Genomic DNA, 18,125 nt, shown 5'->3' with positions numbered 1-18,125 from the left:
CCTAAAGATGTTTACAACCCATGATTTGCTGCAGTGAGACACTTACTGTCTCCGAGAAGAGCAGCTGACACTCAGAGAAACATATATCGTATTGTGCGTATAATAAGCACAGAAACGCAGATTGTTAAATGTGCATATAGAGAGCCTTAAGGTTAAATTATATTAAGACATTGCTACAAGGAAATAAGCTGAATAATATGGGGAGCATAAAAGGTTGAATAAGATGAATAAAAGACTTTATAAAAATGAATTCTCTATCAAATACACTGAATAAATAGCAGTAATCTGGTTTAGGTTGGCCACAATAACAGGGTGCAGAATGACTAAGACACTGGATATCAATCATCACGTCATAACTTTTAATGAGTGGGTGGAGCAACTGTTCTAGATGGCATCATATAAGAGGGTGACATTCAGAATGTCAGGGAAAGAGGATGTCTTTTACAAGGCATAGGAACCATTCTTGGCCTTGACTGAAAAGCTGATGTAAAAGTGTTGGTCTTGACTCGGTCTCAACCCCTCAAAGTCTTGGGCTTCTTTCGGTTTCAACCCCTCAAAGTCTTGATCTTGTGTCGGTCTCACTCCCTCAGAGTTTTGGTCTTGTTTGGGTCTTAACCCCTCAAAGTCTCGGTCTTGTTTCGGTTTAAACCCCTGAAAGTCTTGGTTTTGTTTCAGTTTAAACCCCTCAAAGTCTTGGTCTAGGTTTTGACTCGGTCTTAAACTGATGGTGAACATTTACCCATTAAGGGGATTAACTGCCTTAGTATTAAGTACTAGTATTGTTTTAGAATGCTGTTTTACACTTTATTGGTGTCTCGTTTTGGCTGGTTATCGTACGTTGTGTTTTTGAGACTTAAAGGTATAATATATTATGCTTTCCACAAATAACTATGTATAGACCAATACAAAGGTATTGGTCTATACATACCCTCTCAAACATCACTTATGTGCCACTAGAAGTGTGATGGTGTCTGTACATGCAGAGACCCTTCTCTCTTTTCTCTTTATTTTCCTGTGTGCCTTTGGTTGTGTAACCCCCAGGTTATGCATGGTTTGCAGCCCATTCTCATTCCCAACCGCTGCTTTGCCCCTCAGCTTTTCATATCAACGTACAAGTCTAACTGACACCGGCAGACAGAAACAGACATGATGAAGCTCTGCATTCACTCAATCTGACAATGCGGCACATTCCTGGAGAGGTGTGTGTGTATTTCTTTATGCTTTAGAACATAATCGCTGTGAAATATGAGAAGAGCTTTGATAACCACTTTGTACACTGCTTCCTCTTTATTCACTCTCTAGCCCACTTCACCACTGTTTCTCTCTCTCTCTCTCTCTCTCTCTCTCTCTCTCTCTCTCTCTGGCCAATAAGCCAGGCAGTAGGGGTGGTGTATTTAGAAACAGTAAAGTCATTCTCACTACATATTCTACCTTTAAAAAACAAACAAAAAAACTAATTGTGATATATGATGGATACTATGTGGTAATATGCACCTGCTTCTTTGTACATATAAATCATGTAGTGGCAATTTTTGTTTAAACAAACACTTCTAGGCAAGACTCGTTTTTTTGTAAGTTTATTCAATCATCTGCAGATGGAAAACAATAACCAAATAATAAAGTTTATATTTTAAATTCATCATTAAAGAAGTGAGTAAATGATTTAAATCAAATCACAAATGGTTAAAAAGAAAGAAAAATAAGACTAAGTAATCTCCCTTTCAGGAAAAATGCATTTATCCCCAATATTTTCTTGCATCAGTTCTTCTAGGAGATTTGGGAGATTTTCTGAAGAAAAAAAAGAGATTCTGATTAAAATCTCAAATACTTAGTATTTCAAATGATTTTCCTTTGTTGTGTCATTACATGATAACCTGATCAGTAGTGAAATGTGTGAAAAGTGTTTTATGTTTTTAATTTGAAAGAATATTGTTAATTTTCTACTTACAGCATTTGTAAATCTTGTTGACGCGAACGATGTCATTGGCACTTAGCTGTACGGCCTTTCCAAACTCAAGGTTAGGCTTCCCCTTAGCGGTGATGGTTGGCAAGCCGTTTTTGGAGAAGGCGTATCTTGAGAAACACAGAACACAACATGTTTAGTATATACACACACACACACACACACACACACACACACACACACACACACACACACACACACCGGCTCCGAATTAAAGTTGTATTGCGTTTGTTAGCTCTTTTGAATTTTCATTCCTTTGAAAATAATGACTTACAAGAGAGCAACCTAATACATGATATAAATACACTATACACATATATTTTTGAGGCAAATATTGTACTTTTTACTCCACTACATGTATTTGCTAAATGAAGTTACTAGTTGCTCTGCAGATTCAGATTATAAATACAAATCAACTAACAAAGTATTATGTATTATTACAGATTAAACTACACAGCAGCATTTACAGTAGTTAAAAAGAGCTACATTAAAGTGATGAAGACATTAATTCCAATAATTATAATCCAATAATATCATGTACCTATATGAATTTAAAATGGGCCTGCTTGTGATTTTAAATGTTTTTTTACTTTTACACTGTAATATTTTTTCTTTTACTTAAAGTGGACATATGCTTTTCCGTATTTTCTGTCATATGTACAATGTTCAAATAATGAGGTAAACATATTTTAGAGAAATCCCCGTGAGCTAAAACGTTCAGATTTCCAACTGTTCTGAACGCTCCAGTGTTACATGAGAAAGTGCTGCTATATTCTATTAAAGGCCACTGCTAACTATAGTAGCTACATGGCTAACGGTAGTAAAAAATGTCATCTGGGCTGCCAATGTTGTTAAATTCTCCCCAATTCCGGGTTGCATTCCTTCTGAAACATGTCTGATTGGATAGTGTTTGGTTCAGAAGCCTTTATCTGCGTTTTTTGATGGTAGAAAGTGCTGCTTCATTCCACTACAATCTAACATTAGCATACTGCTAACTATTAAGTAGCTTCATGCTAACGCGACATAGCTGTAATATTGGCAGCCAGTGCTGGTCATTTCTCCCCAAATTCCGGTTACTTTGCTGCTGGGACATGTCCAGTTGTGTAGTATTTGGTTAAGAAGCCTTTATTGATGATTTTTCACGGTACAAAGTCCTGATATATACTCCGTTGCAGTAGCTCCAGCTCTGGCTTCAACTAGCTAGTGAAACAAAACTGGAGCAGACTGGAGATTCCAGGAAACACGCTGGCCAATCAGAGCAGACTGGGCTTTTTTGGGAGGAGGGATTAAAGAGACAAGAGCTCCTACAGAGGGTGAATACAGGTGCAGCAGCCATGGGAAGTATGAGAAAAATAAAGTGTTTTTTTAACACTGAAGCATGTAAACATGTTCTAGTACAAGTTTTATCCTGAAAATGCTATAAAATAGTTGCCCTTTCAGTAAAAGATCTGAGTTCATCCACCACAGTGACAATACATTCGAAAACACTCACTTGCTGTACTGCATGACAGAGTTGAAGTCGTAGGGAGTACCCAAGTTGTTAGTTGCCACCTTCACAAAGTTCTGTGCAGTTCCTGCACAGGAGGAGAGAGCAGACCAAAATATTGAAGCATTTGCCCCTGCTAGCTAGAGAGTAAAGCTTAGATTGGGCCCAATCAAGCCCAACGCTACCTGAGCCCGTGCATGTTGTGTCCGAGCCCAGCCCGGCCCGACACATTAACTGTAATTATGAGCCTGAGCCTGATTTCAACCCGACAATTTTTTTAACTACAGAAATCTGTTTAGAATTATCATAATGAATAATGCAACAAGGACGAAGCATTTAAACTGTGTTGTTTTGTTTATTCAGAATGGAATGGATCGGAAATGGATCCAAATGAAGAAACATTAAAAACAAACTAGCTCCCTAGCTCCCTCAGCCGAATAGTGTGGGTAGCAGATCAAGGCAGCAACATAATCAAAGCCCTGGAACCATATAGGAGACTTTCTTGTCTCGATCACCTAATTAATAGCCTACTGTCCTTCGCCACGGTCTGCATGCCGACACACTGGCTGTCAATGCTCCGGATATAGGAGAGACCATATATGCTACTAAAGGACTCGTGAGATATCTGAAACAATATGGCCTGGTTGCACAATTATCTAAGACAGTGCTACAGATGGGGGAGACACGAATTAGCACAGTTTACCTCACACTCAAGTCAGTGCAGGGCATATACCCAGAGCTACGGGAGAAGCTGGAGAGGCATAGGTTTCTCCCCACCCAATTAGGCTAATAAAGTAATGATTAAAGAAATACAAATGCTTGATCAAGGGCCTGGCCCGGGACGGCCCGAGGATAGTGGGCCTGACCCGACCCTCAAATTTGGGCTCGGGCTCGGGCAGAGAATCTAAACTCTACTAGACAGCAGTCTGTAGATCTCTCTGCTGACTTGGTTTATTTAAACCACATTGGTCATGTGGGGTCATGCATGAAACAAAAGATGTTTTGCATGTTAGTCTTGCATTACCAGACCTATCTCCACAGCGCTGTGGAGTAAGGTTCGGCTCCACCCAGATACACACTGGCATAGGAGGAAAAAAACGCTCTGGGTTGTTTGCAGTTCTTTAAACCAATCTCAATCGTCGGGAGGTGCTGAGCTCTGGTCGCAAATAGTCTCGAGAAGGAGCTTGTTTTGGTGGAACATTTGTGTCCCGCAAAAGAAAACGCCAAATAAAAAATTAAAAGAAGTTAACTGCTTACATAATACAGTAACGTGAGCTATTTAAATTAGCTGGATACATGCTTAAACATAATTTGTTCCTACCAGTGTATTGCCGTGTGCACTTCGTCCACAGCAATCCCACAAATGGGTCCCAAAATGTCCCACTTTGAGAGTAAATGCATAAACATATTCTTTACCATCATTCCCCGAAAGAACCAAGCTGGCCTGCCTTGTTACACAATCCAAATTTTCTTCAACACTTGCCGTTTTAAGTGGATAACTATCTAGCTGGAGATTTGTTGTTATTTCCCAAACGAGCAGAGTTTGAGAATGGCAACACACAGAGAGCGGAAGGTGAGGGACATCACAGGCAATTATCCTGAAAAAGTACTTCCCTTGAACCAGACTATTAGCATGTTAACACACTAAACTGACATGGTGAACATATTAAACATTATACCTGCTAAACATCATCTAATTAGGATTGCCATTGCAAGAATGTTAGCATGTAGCTCAAAGCAAATGTTTTGCCTAACAGCCTCACAGAGCTGCTAGCACAGCTGTAGACACAGTCTTGTTACTTTCCTTATGTGTGACTCTTTGATCAAGAGGGTATAAGGGACCTGACCTGGCTGAATGTTCGCGGTGAGGATGGAGACGTAAGTGTCTCTGTCGGAGCGGACATGCTCGTGATGGAAGCCCAGAGCGTGGAGAACCTCGTGCTGCACCGTGGATGTGTACAGACAACCGTTTTTCAACAGGGAGACCTGCTGCACGCCTCCCTGCCGGCCCACGTAGGACCAACACCTGACACACACACACACACACACACACACACACACACACACACACACACACACACACACACACACACACACACACACACACAGTGATATCACAGTATAAAATATAGGTGTTGTTGATGCATTCCTTGTCCCTCTTGTGTTGTGTTGGGGAATCTTCAATCGAAGTGAACTATCAAAATTGATCAGGGGTCCTGTAGGCCAGTGGGTTGAAGGCATCATCCATGTTTCTATTTTCGTTCACCAAAGGGACATTTCCCCTTTTAACTTCTTAGGTGGACTAATTTAAAGAGCTATATGAGGCCAAAAAAGTTCAAATTATGTGTTTTTTTCACAAGAATTCAAAGGTTGGAGCAATGTCCAAAAAATGAAAACTGTTTCTTCTTTTATTTTAGCCTCGGGGTATTTTACTGCAGAGCACTTTTACTTTTTATAATTCACATTTTTCTGATAATACTTTTACTTAGGTACGTAGGATAAGGTTTGAATGCAGAACCTTTACTTGTAATACATTTTTGTACTGGTACTTTTATTTAAATAAAGGATCAGAGTCATATGTTAAACACTGACCTAATGCTAGATTATTATGGTGGCCGACAGGGGCAAACGCCCAGCAACTTAAGAAAACACATGCACAAGCAAATTAAGAAAACATGCTGCAAATACACACAACACAACCAAATACATAAATGTGCTGCAAATACAGAAACAAAATGCAAAATGAAAAGCACACAAACCCCGAAAACTAATGCAAAATAAAAAATGCTGCATCTTGTTTACACAACGGAAGGCGAGGTTATGTTAAGAGAGAGTGGATCATTTGTTTTCCAATTTTTTTAATTAGAAGTGTTTTACTTTTCAGTAATATACAGTATATGGGCTAACTAGCAAGCTCTTATAGAAGTCAGTCTCTAATACGGTAGCTATGTTGCTCTTTTATAATACTGTAAAAGACTAGGGCCAAACGTAAAAATGAATATGCACATTTGTATGTCACCACCTCTTCACTACACTTTTATTCCTGTTTCCAAAACAAACCTCTCATCTGCTCTCTCTCACTCCATGGGGTTGAAATATCAAGCTATTCTACTTAGCGCTCCCCCTAGAGGCCTGGAGAACTTCCGTTGTGTAATCTAGATGCAGTGTTTTTCTGTTGCATTTGTTTTCGGGGTTTGTGTGCTTTTCATTTTGCATAGTTTCTATATTTGCAGCGCGTCTATATATTTGGTTTTGTTGTGTGTATTTGCAGCGTGTTTGCTAAATGCTGCGCATGTGTTGTGAAATTAATGAAGATTTTTTGTTAATTTGCTTGTGTTTTGCCTATTTGCATGTGTTTTTTTTAGTTGCTGTGCGCTTGCCCCTGTCGGCTACTGTAGCTGATGGCCAAACATACATGCGATCAGAAAATGGGAGCAGATGTAGAAAGTAACAAATGCATTTTTATGGTGTCTCTCTGTGTGTGTGTGTGTGTGTGTGTGTGTGTGTGTGTGTGTGTGTGTGTGTGTGTGTGTGCCTACCCAGTTCCAGAGAAGAAGCTGAGGTAATCCCGCTGCGTAGTACGCCAGACAAAGCGAATGCAGGTGTATTGATGGAAGGTCAACAGGCTGTTAATGATGATGTTGCGCTCTGCGATGGCTGCAGAGACAAAGAGCAGGCTGCTGAGAAACAGTTCATACATTTCCTTCAAGCATAGAAACTTTATTGATTCAAAATCTCACCTCTTATCCTCTTATCTTAGCTGGCAAATAGAACATAGAACTTGGTTGTAACGCGGGCAATTAGTAAAATGTGTGTCTAAAGTTATACATCATTCATCCTCGTCACTATTTTTATGCAGGCAACTGAGTATATAACCATCACTGAAAACATGTGGACAGCATTTCAGAGATCTAGTACCAGGTAACTTCAGTTGCTATGACTCTTTCAACACCACAGACAGAGGTAAATCCCCACCACCATTCACCACGCAGGTGTAAATGATCTCAGCAAACATCTTTGAGCTACATGTACAAGCTGCAACAAGGAACAAGGTTAACCCTGATTTGGCCCGCTCACTGGCATGATTAACAGTTGCAGCAGCAGTGGTTGTGACACACAGATCATGGAGGCAATGGAGGTACTTTGAAACCCTTAGTGTCACTCATTTTTAGACTCATAATTCAATCATGTATTAATGTAATATGCAAATATAAAATAAGAAAGTTATTAAGACACTTTTCTTACATTAATAGATGCATGTTGATATGGAGTCAAAAACTAAGTGGTTGCCAGGTTTGAATGGCATGATGAGTAAAAACCCACACTTGCTTAAATACTTTTCATATGAGTGTCTATATAGCTCATATTTACATATAACTCATAATCTCTTTTTCCCTACAATGAAACGTTGGTAGCTCTTAAACAAAGTCACTGCAGCTTACAGTATTCGGGGCCGATGGTGATGGGCATGTAGACGTAACTTCCAGTTTTGGGCCACAAGCAGCCTTTGGTCACGCAGGGGTCGGCATTCCTCTTTGTATTTGGTGCAATGTCGCCGTGGATCAGGGGTGTTTCTGCAGAACAACAAATAAACAGACACCTAAATGAATATTCAAACCAGGAATCTAGAGTTTTACATGAGCAATGGGCATGGACCAATGAGCTAGGCTGCAACTAACAATTTGTCCTTAATTTCTTCTATAAAAGGTAAGAAAATATAGTAAAAAAAGTTTTGAAACTTAAAGGTTTGGTCTGACCACCAGTCGAAAACCCAAAGATACTTGATTTACGCTACGTGTATAAGGAAGAAAAATCACAAATCCTCACACTTGACAATCTGAGGCCAGCAAATAAATGAATTAAATTCTTTAAAAATTATTAAAAAATGAAATAAATAAATGAATTAAACGATTAATTTATCATGTTGACAACTCATTTTCTGTTTCTCGTCTAACAGATTCATTATCTCAGCTCTACATCAAGTGTTGCCATTATGTATTTAAAGTTAGATTTTATAAAACATTCTGTCTTACTTATGCCAGTATTAGCTTTCTCGATGATTTGAGAGACGTCAGCATTAACTTTCTCGATGATCTGAGGGACCTCCACCGACTTCTCTGGAAACAGATAAAACAGATGACACCAGAAATAATGAGCAGCAGTTTAACCAGGGCTTTAAATTGACACCCGCCAACCAGCCAAATGCCGGTAAAAATGAACTTTGGCGGGTTACATTGTAAAGTTACGAGCCAATTTGGCTGGTAATGAAAGCAGCCAACAACACTGCGTCTGTTTGAATCAGCCGGCTGCAGAAATGTTGCCAGATTGGTCTGTTTTCCACCAAAAAATTGGGGCGGTTTTGTGTGTGTGTTTGGCTTGGAAACGCAATCTTTATCTTGCAGTACTGCTCGTAGTACTAATCCTAAATTTCCCAACGACACCATGTCGTGATGTGTCGTACAACCGTTGGCTACGTGTCTAGCGTGCGGTATCGATGAAATTAAGTAATTAAGTTATTAAAATTTGTAAAAAAATTGGCTTGTGGAAAATCTGATTGGCTGGTAAATTGAAAAATGTACTAGCCATGTTGGCTGGTGATTAAAAAAGGGAATGTAAAGCCCTGTGAATCACATCAGATGTGAATTGAGAGTAACAGAAAGAAATTTAACTCACCTGTTGGAGCGCCTGTTGCACCCTGCAACACAAAAGCACACCGTTGCACATTTTTAAATCATGTATATAAATGAAAGGATTAAAGTACATCCTCTCTCATAAATTGAAAAAATTCTCTATCATCTTAAAAGACTCATAAAATCCTTTACAAACCACCTGAATTATGTCAAAATTGCAACAAATCCATAACAAAGTTTCGTGTTGAAAGAGTCAGACTTACCGGAGGATAGACCGTCAACGAGAGGAGGAGGACGATAGAGATGACTGGAGTCATGATGGTGGTACTCTGTTAAACTGCAAATCTGAAATTAAAGTCAAAATCTAAACAGTGTTATGTGATTAAGGAATAAGTTTGTGCTAAATACAATAAGGTAAGAACAAAAGGAGGAATAAGAAAGAGATCCATGGAGTTTACCTGTGTTAGCTGGACTCTGATGCTGGATGCAGCAGGTGTTCAGCTCCTGGCTCTTTATAGGCAACTATCACTGGGTGTGGCCAAGGATTCTCAAATACTTATACAATAATTATTATAGTTATGAGCTGTCAGTCAAATATTTAATGTCAAGGAAGTATTCAACTCACATTGATTTTCCAGGAAAAAAATTTGCCCTTGTGGGCGTTTCTCATTCTTTATTATACCTTTGGAATATTATAACTGATGCATTAATAAATGAGCAGCATTTAAATGTAGAAGCTTGTCGAGGCGAAGCTGTTGGGTTGTAATCAATAAGTGACAAACGCATTATTTGATTTGATAAGCTTTTCCTAATCTTAATTTGTAAAGTAAAAAGTACAATATATAAATAATACAAATATAGTCGAGTTGAAGTATAAAGTAGCATTAAATGGAAATACTCAACAACACTTAAAAACAATTACGGAAATTTGTTTAGTTGCATTTAACCATAAATAAAAAAGGAAAAGAAGAGTAAAGGGCCATCCACATCAAGAACAATCTTTGACAGTTTTGTTTTTCTTGCTGATGTTAGTCTAGTTTAAAGTAATCAATGACTTGGCCGCTCCTGCATTTAATGAGCTTGTATCACTGCGTTCAGGCACTGGGAGGAGAACTAGGATGACCAACAGGTCTACAGAGTTCGGCAGATCAGTCTTCCCTGCTGGGTTTCCACAGGCAGCCGACGTATCTGACATGCAGCGGATTCCAAGCGAAATTGTGTCACAACATGATGCCGACGGTGTACACGTTTTACGGACAATTAGTTGTTGGTGTTGATATACGTTTTCTATCAGTTTAAATCTGGCCTAACACAACTGTTTGGTAAGTTTTCTATTCCAATCACACACTAAAAACTCACCAGGTTTACCAACTGCCTGGACAACCTTCTGCCAAGCTAGCTGTTAGCATCCCTGTAGTTATACAGAGACGTATCACAAAGTAAACTAAAGGAAAATCACAATCTTTTAATTTCCACATATAGCATGTGTGTATACTTGGCAGAATATATTGGAGGCACGTTCACGAGTCTGCCCTCTCATTGGCTACTGAGCTACAAAAGTTGACTCAGAGTTAACTTTGGGAGAGCAGGGAGAGGGGTGAACATGAATTTTCATTGGGTGTTTTTTGGGATTTCGTTGTAGTTCCAGTTTCTTCTTCATTATTATTATTATTATTATTATTATTATTATTATTATTATTATTATTATTATAATAATAATTATTATTATTATTATTATTATTATTATTATTATTATTATTGTTAATTCATTCTTTTTCGTTTTAATTTTATCTCCACCATGTTATTTTTTGTAGGCTATGTAGCTGTCTAGATGTGTGGAATAATAAGTGAGTAAAAAATCTTTTTACACCCAACAACATGCAGCCGCATCACATTTCCGTATATGAACGTTTCTTCCTCAGATCGTTTTGGTCACATTATGTCAAGTCAATTTTGTTTACATGGTAGCAGTCAAACTTACAGTAAATGTTAGTTTTGAGCTGCACGCCAATGTGACTGTAGCGCTGCTCTAAATCGTCCAGTTATGTGGCATTACCCAACCCAACAAAATAAGTGATGAGTATCTTAACGTGACAAAAGTAACGCCTTTGCATGTTTCTGTCCGAGGGACAATGAATCGGCTGACTTGTTATGATCTTCTATACTGGTAAACCCGACTGGAGCGGTTTTAGTTATTGTATGTTGGGTAATCTTTAAAGATTGTGTTTAGTAGACTGTGACTTTGCTTTCTCATAGCTTGGAGTCCCACGGACCCAACTGCGTGTGCAACTGCATCTTTAAAAATAATATTATTTTCCTGGTAAATGTTTTTTTTCTTTCTGACAAAACACAAAATGTAGAATCAAATAGTTTTCGTTTTGCCACAAACTTCACATTAGATAGAAATGACAAATATTGACCATAAAGCATGGGAATCAGCAAAAGATCAAACGGAAAAAGTAAATATTTCATGTTTTATATGTGATACACACATGAACACATATACTGTATATACAGTGGGGAGAACAAGTTTTTGATACACTGCGGATTTTGCAGGTTTTCCTACTTACAAAGCATGTAGAGGTCTGTCATTTTTTATCATAGGTACACTTGTGAGAGACAGAATCTAAAGGACTATAAGTGGAAATATGTACTTGTTAATGCATCTCCACCATGTTATTTGTTGTAGGCTATGTAGCTGTCTAGATGTGTGGAATAATAAGTGAGTAAAAAATCCACATATAGCATGTGTGTATACTTGGCAGAATATATTGGAGGCACGTTCAGGAGTCTGCCCTCTCATTGGCTACTGAGCTACAAAAGTTGACTCAGAGTTAACTTTGGGAGAGCAGGGAGAGGGGTGAACATGAATTTTCATTGGGTGTTTTTTGGGATTTCGTTGTAGTTCCAGTTTCTTCATTATTATTATTATTATTATTATTATTATTATTATTATTATTATTATTATTATTATTGTTAATTCATTCTTTTTCGTTTTAAGTTTATGAAATGTTTTCTTTCCTCGTTTATGTTCCTCTTTTTTTGTAAATAATTGATGTAAATTTGGAATTGATTTTGGGTAAGCGTTAATGATGAAGACAGTTGGAGAACAATAGATATCAAACAGGATGTCAGCTCTACAGGATGCTTCTTTTCCTTGGCAACTATCATGTTTTTCCCAAATAATGTACAGATTTGTAGGCCCTGTGTTATCAAATGTCTTGAAAAATAGTGCACATAGCTGCTGTAAATGGAGCATGCCCCGGATCTCCTCTAGATTTTGGGCGGAGCCAGATGTTGTAAACATTCGGGGCTGCCATTAACAACTGACCACTGACTCAATGACCCTCAGGTGACACAACCCACTAGAGGTTAAATTTCTGGAGCTCCCCACTAGTTAGTCAGAACTGAAGAAGTCTCTCAGATAAGATGGGAAACGTCCTCAAGAAATTCTAGCTAGTCCAGTTGACTTTTCTTATCACAGAGAACTATGGGATGATAAGCAGGTTGCTTTATATTCCAGTCCCTCCAGAAAAACGTGATTATGTAAACGCATAATTCAATGCATAATCAGCCAAAGTCCTCATATTTATGCGGGGGCTGCATTTTTTCAAATACGCCACACTTTCGCCGCATAAATTGTGGATTTCCGCGCAAAATATGCGTGGCTTGCATGATTTCATAATCCCCAAAAAGTTGAAAAATGTTGCGTTTACTTCACACAAGAGCAGCCATTTCCCCCTGTTGCCATGGGAATGTTATGAAGTGACGTAATTACGCGACGTTAACATCATCGAAAAGCTGCAAACCCCGCGATGAAGCCATGATGAAACCATAATTTTTGCAAGTTCCCGCAAATTTAATCGCATAAAATTGCATAAATATCCCGCATATTCCATCGCATTTTTTTAAGAAAACGTGCTGCATGTTCGCATGACAGTGAGATTTACAATATATTGGTAATGATAAGATTGATATGACTTGATATTTATTGTGGGCATGTAATTTATGAATAACAAAGCGTATGCAGTGATACAAGCAATACCAGCAAATACTGTATTTCATTGTATTCTATTTGTATTTGTGCTATTGATACATTTATGTCTATCTGTTTGTATCTTGTAATAAGGGCAATAAATGCATCTGTCTAACTGCAGTGTCAGTTTATGGATAATATGAGTGGTGGGGTACCTGACATGTGCTATACTATATAGGACTATCTTATAATATAATTTATGACTGACTTGGAAGGACTATAAGTTGAAATGAGTACTTGTTAATGCATCTCCACCATGTTATTTGTTGTAGGCTATGTAGCTGTCTAGATGTGTGGAATAATAAGTGAGTAAAAAATCTTTTTACACCCAACAACATGCAGCCGCATCACATTTCCGTATAAGAACATTTCTTCCTCAGATCGTTTTGGTCACATTATGTCAAGTCAATTTTGTTTACATGGTAGCAGTCAAACTTACAGTAAATGTTAGTTTTAAGCTGCACGCCAATGTGACTGTAGCGCTGCTCTAAATCGTCCAGTTATGTGGCATTACCCAACCCAACAAAATAAGTGATGAGTATCTTAACGTGACAAAAGTAACGCCTTTGCATGTTTCTGTCCGAGGGACAATGAATCGGCTGACTTGTTATGATCTTCTATACTGGTAAACCCGACTGGAGCGGTTTTAGTTATTGTATGTTGGGTAATCTTTAAAGATTGTGTTTAGTAGACTGTGACTTTGCTTTCTCATTGTTTGGAGTCCCACGGACCCAACTGCGTGTGCAACTGCATCTTTAAAAATAATATTATTTTCCTGGTAAATGTTTTTTTTCTTTCTGACAAAAAACAAAATGTAGAATCAAATAGTTTTCGTTTTGCCACAAACTTCACATTAGATAGAAATGACAAATATTGACCATAAAGCATGGGAATCAGCAAAAGATCAAACGGAAAAAGTAAATATTTCACGTTTTATATGTGATACACACATGAACACATATACTGTATATACAGTGGGGAGAACAAGTTTTTGATACACTGCGGATTTTGCAGGTTTTCCTACTTACAAAGCATGTAGAGGTCTGTAATTTTTTTATCATAGGTACACTTGTGAGAGACAGAATCTAAAACAAAAATCCAGAAAATCACATTGTATGAGTTTTAAATAATTAATTTGCATTTTATTGCACGACATAAGTATTTGATCACCTACCAACCAGGAAGAATTCCGGCTCTCACAGACCTGTTAGTTTTTCTTTAAGAAGCCCTCCTGTTCCCACTCATTACCTGTATTAACTGCACCTGTTTGAACTTGTTACCTGTATAAAAGACACCTGTCCACACATTCAATCAAACAGACTCCAACCTCTCCACAATTGCCAAGACCAGAGAGCTGTGTAAGGACATCAGTGATAAAATTGTAGACCTGCATAAGGCTGGGATGGGCTACAGGACAATAGGCAAGCAGCTTGGTGAGAAGGCAACAACTGTTGGCGCGATTATTAGAAAATGGAAGAAGTTCAAGATGACGGTCAATCTCCCCTCAGTCTGGGGGCTCCATGCAGGATCTCACCTCGTGGGGCCTCAATGATCATGAGGAAGGTGAGGGATCAGCCCAGAACTACACGGCAGGACCTGGTCAATGACCTGAAGAGAGCTGGGACCACAGTCCCAAAGAAAACCATTAGTAACACACTACGCCATCATGGATTAAAATCCTGCAGCGCACGCAAGGTCCCCCTGCTCAAGCCAGCGCATGTCCAGGCCCGTCTGAAGTTTGCCAATGACCATCTGGATGATCCAGAGGAGGAATGGGAGAAGGTCATGTGGTCTGATAAGACAAAAATAGAGCTTTTTGGTCTAAATTCCACTCGCCGTGTTTGGAGGAAGAAGAAGGATGAGTACAACCCCAAGAACACCATCCCAACCATGAAGCATGGAGGTGGAAACATCATTCTTTGGGGATGCTTTTCTGCAAAGGGGACAGGACGACTGCACCGTATTGAGGGGAGGATGGATGGGGCTATGTATCGCGAGATCTTGGCCAACAACCTCCTTCCCTCAGTAAGAGCATTGAAGATGGGTCGTGGCTGGGTCTTCCAGCATGACAACGACCCGAAACACACAGCCAGGGCAACTAAGGAGTGGCTCCGTAAGAAGCATCTCAAGGTCCTGGAGTGGCCTAGCCAGTCTCCAGACCTGAACCCAATAGAAAATCTTTGGAGGGAACTGAAAGTCCGTATTGCCCAGCGACAGCCCCGAAACCTGAAGGATCTGGAGAAGGTCTGTATGGAGGTGTGGGCCAAAATCCCTGCTGCAGTGTGTGCAAACCTGGTCAAGAACTACAGGAAACGTATGATCTCTGTAATTGCAAACAAAGGTTTCTGTACCAAATATTAAGTTCTGCTTTTCTGATACTCAAATCCAAATACTTATGTCATGCAATAAAATGCAAATTAATTACTTAAAATTCATATGCATAATAATGACATTTTCTGGATTTTTGTTTTAGATTCCGTCACAGTTCCACTTATAGTCCTTTAGATTCTGTCTCTCACAAGTGTACCTATGATAAAAATTACAGACTTCTACATGCTTTGTAAGTGGGAAAACCTGCAAAATTGGCAGTGTATCAAATACTTATTCTCCCCACTGTATCTTTAGTTTGCCAAAAATTGATTAACAGATACATCTACAAAACATTAACCTACTTCCCTAAACTGTTTACAATATCCAATAACAGTCATATAAAAATACTTATTTGTGATTTAGGAGGTGTAGTGCTGCGTTAATGTATTCAGTTTGAGCTGTTTGTTTGGGGTCTCCTCTCCAAACAGAACAGTAGTGTTAAAGGTCCAATGTGTAGGAATTTCTCCCATCTAGCGTTGAAATCAGATATCGCAATCAACTCTCTCGCACCACGCACTTCAAAGTATGTATTACAGCTACGGTAGCCGTCACACTTCAAAAAGCGAAGGAAGACAACTCCAATGTTCACTCTTTTTTTCTGATGACGCCGGTCTCTTGCTATTCTAAATATCCTTTTTCTTTTTCTGGGCGAAGAAGAAGACTCCTTACCCTGAAATTTGGATTTTGAATACATGTGGTCCTCCATGTTTCCTTTTTCAAACTTTCTGGGACCGGGAAGTGATGATACCCATTAGCAGCACTTGTGAGCTTATAATGTGACAGCGGAAACACGAAAGGCAGACTGTATGTCCCTTACCGGCTAACGTATTTTAAGATGGCGCATGAATATGGAGTGTCTACCCCAGTTCATGCAAACGCAAATGTGAAATTTCAAGCCGATAGGAATACTTAAATATAATAATACTTAATTGATGGTGGTGGTAAATATTTATGAAAAAGGACAAGTTTATGAACGGGCAACACAGATTTTGATAATGAACTAAACACGTTAAACACTGGACCTTTAAAGAGATTTAAGTAATGAAGTTAAACTTTATCAACTCCTTGAACGGATTATAGTATATTTTACCACTGCTTATTTTAGAAAGGCCATGGCAAGAAAATGTGTAGATTATCAAAAAAGATATTGGATCATAGATGTTTGTTTCTGATTGCCGGTGTTAGCTAGTCTACATGCAGCATTCACAATATAGGTTTTATTGACAATTTTAATCTATTTTGGGAATGTGGCTTGCTATTTGGCAGGGATGGTATTCATCCCAATACACGAGGCAACCAAATGCTCTGTGGGAACTTGCGGCATGCCCTGCAAACAGACTCACGATTGACTACATACTGTGGACATGTGCACATGCGCACTTCCACAAACCAGCTCAATCCACAGACCAACTCCATCATTCCAGTTAAAATCAGTAACAGACAAAACAAATCATTGAAGCCACTATGTAACAACTACTACTTAACTGCAAAGACAGTGACTTTAGTATCCATTTCTTGTCAGCCACAGTCTGTCACAAAAAATGAGACAACTAATAACTTTAACACACTGACATTTGCACTACTAAACTCTAGGTCCCTGGCAGGCAAATCATTTTTAATCAATGATCTTATTATTAAGCACAACCTTGATTTTATGTTTTTAACTGAAACCTGGTTAGACAATAATAACAGTGCTACTGTACTCATTGAGTCAGCTCCTCCTAACTTCAACTTTATGAGTGAGAATAGAGTTAATAAGAAAGGAGGTGGAGTTGCCATTTTGTTTAATGACTCATTTCAATGTACGAAATTATCTTATGGAAATTTTGCTTGTTTTGAATATGTAGCTCTTCAGTTGAGGGCCTCCCCTTGAGCTATATTTGTTCATATCTACAGGCTACCTAAATACTGTGCAGCCTTCTTTAAAGACTTTGCTGAACTCCTGTCTGTGATCTGTATTGATTTTGACTGTGTGGTTATTGCTGGCGATTTTAACATTCATGTTGACAACCCCCAAGACAGAGGGACTAAATAACTATGTTGTGTTTTTGAGAACTATGGACTGACTCAGCATGTGACAGAGCACACACACAATAAGGGACACACTCTGTACTTGATTATCTCCAAAGGTCTAAACATTTCCAATGTTGTGGTGACTGATATTGCTCTATCTGATCATTCCTGTCTTTTCTTTAATGGTACTATCACTGTACAAAAAAGTGTTCAAACAAAGGCAATCAAAAAACGGTATATCACTAAAAACACCAGCGAAACATTCATTCAGCTTTTCTCCTCCACACCCGCCCTTTCTGGGGTCTCAGTCACTCAGCTTGTCGAATTACAAATGTTATTGATGCCATTGCTCCCATTAAGGTAAAAACTGTTTTTGATAAGAAAAGATCTCCATGGAGAAATGCCACACTTATAAGATCCAAAAAAAAGAGTGTCGAAAAAGCTGAACGCAGGTGGTGAAAAAACTAATCTCCAGGTCCATTATCCATCCATCCATCTTCATCCGCTTATCCGGGGTCGGGTCGCGGGGGTAGCAGCTCCAGCAGGGGACCCCAAACTTCCCTTTCCCGAGCCACATTAACCAGCTCCGACTGGGGGATCCCGAGGCGTTCCCAGGCCAGGTTAGAG

At 38.9% G+C, this 18,125-nt stretch overlaps 1 protein-coding gene across 2 annotated transcripts; it reads right to left on the bottom strand.

Annotated features, from left to right (window-relative positions):
* Positions 1 to 1,561: 1,561 nt before the first annotated feature.
* On the bottom strand, positions 1,562 to 9,643 carry LOC144520518 (hatching enzyme 1.2-like). 2 transcript variants are annotated; one of them, XM_078254276.1, is made up of 10 exons: positions 9,538 to 9,643; positions 9,343 to 9,424; positions 9,123 to 9,144; positions 8,483 to 8,566; positions 7,892 to 8,023; positions 6,989 to 7,106; positions 5,297 to 5,475; positions 3,456 to 3,537; positions 1,949 to 2,073; positions 1,562 to 1,788 (listed from the first exon to the last, which is right to left on the bottom strand). In XM_078254276.1, coding segments are annotated over exons 2-10 (798 nt in total). In that variant the 5' UTR covers positions 9,397 to 9,424; positions 9,538 to 9,643; the 3' UTR covers positions 1,562 to 1,786. The 2 variants fall into 2 exon arrangements, with proteins under 2 accessions (XP_078110402.1, XP_078110410.1); XM_078254284.1 differs by having other exon boundaries at positions 9,343 to 9,443; positions 9,538 to 9,618.
* Positions 9,644 to 18,125: the final 8,482 nt, after the last annotated feature.

Source organism: Sander vitreus, chromosome 1 (assembly GCF_031162955.1).
Source record: "Sander vitreus isolate 19-12246 chromosome 1, sanVit1, whole genome shotgun sequence".
NCBI lineage: Eukaryota > Metazoa > Chordata > Actinopteri > Perciformes > Percidae > Sander > Sander vitreus.
Note: the sequence above shows the minus strand (reverse complement) of the source record. Positions and strands in the feature narration are given on the sequence as shown.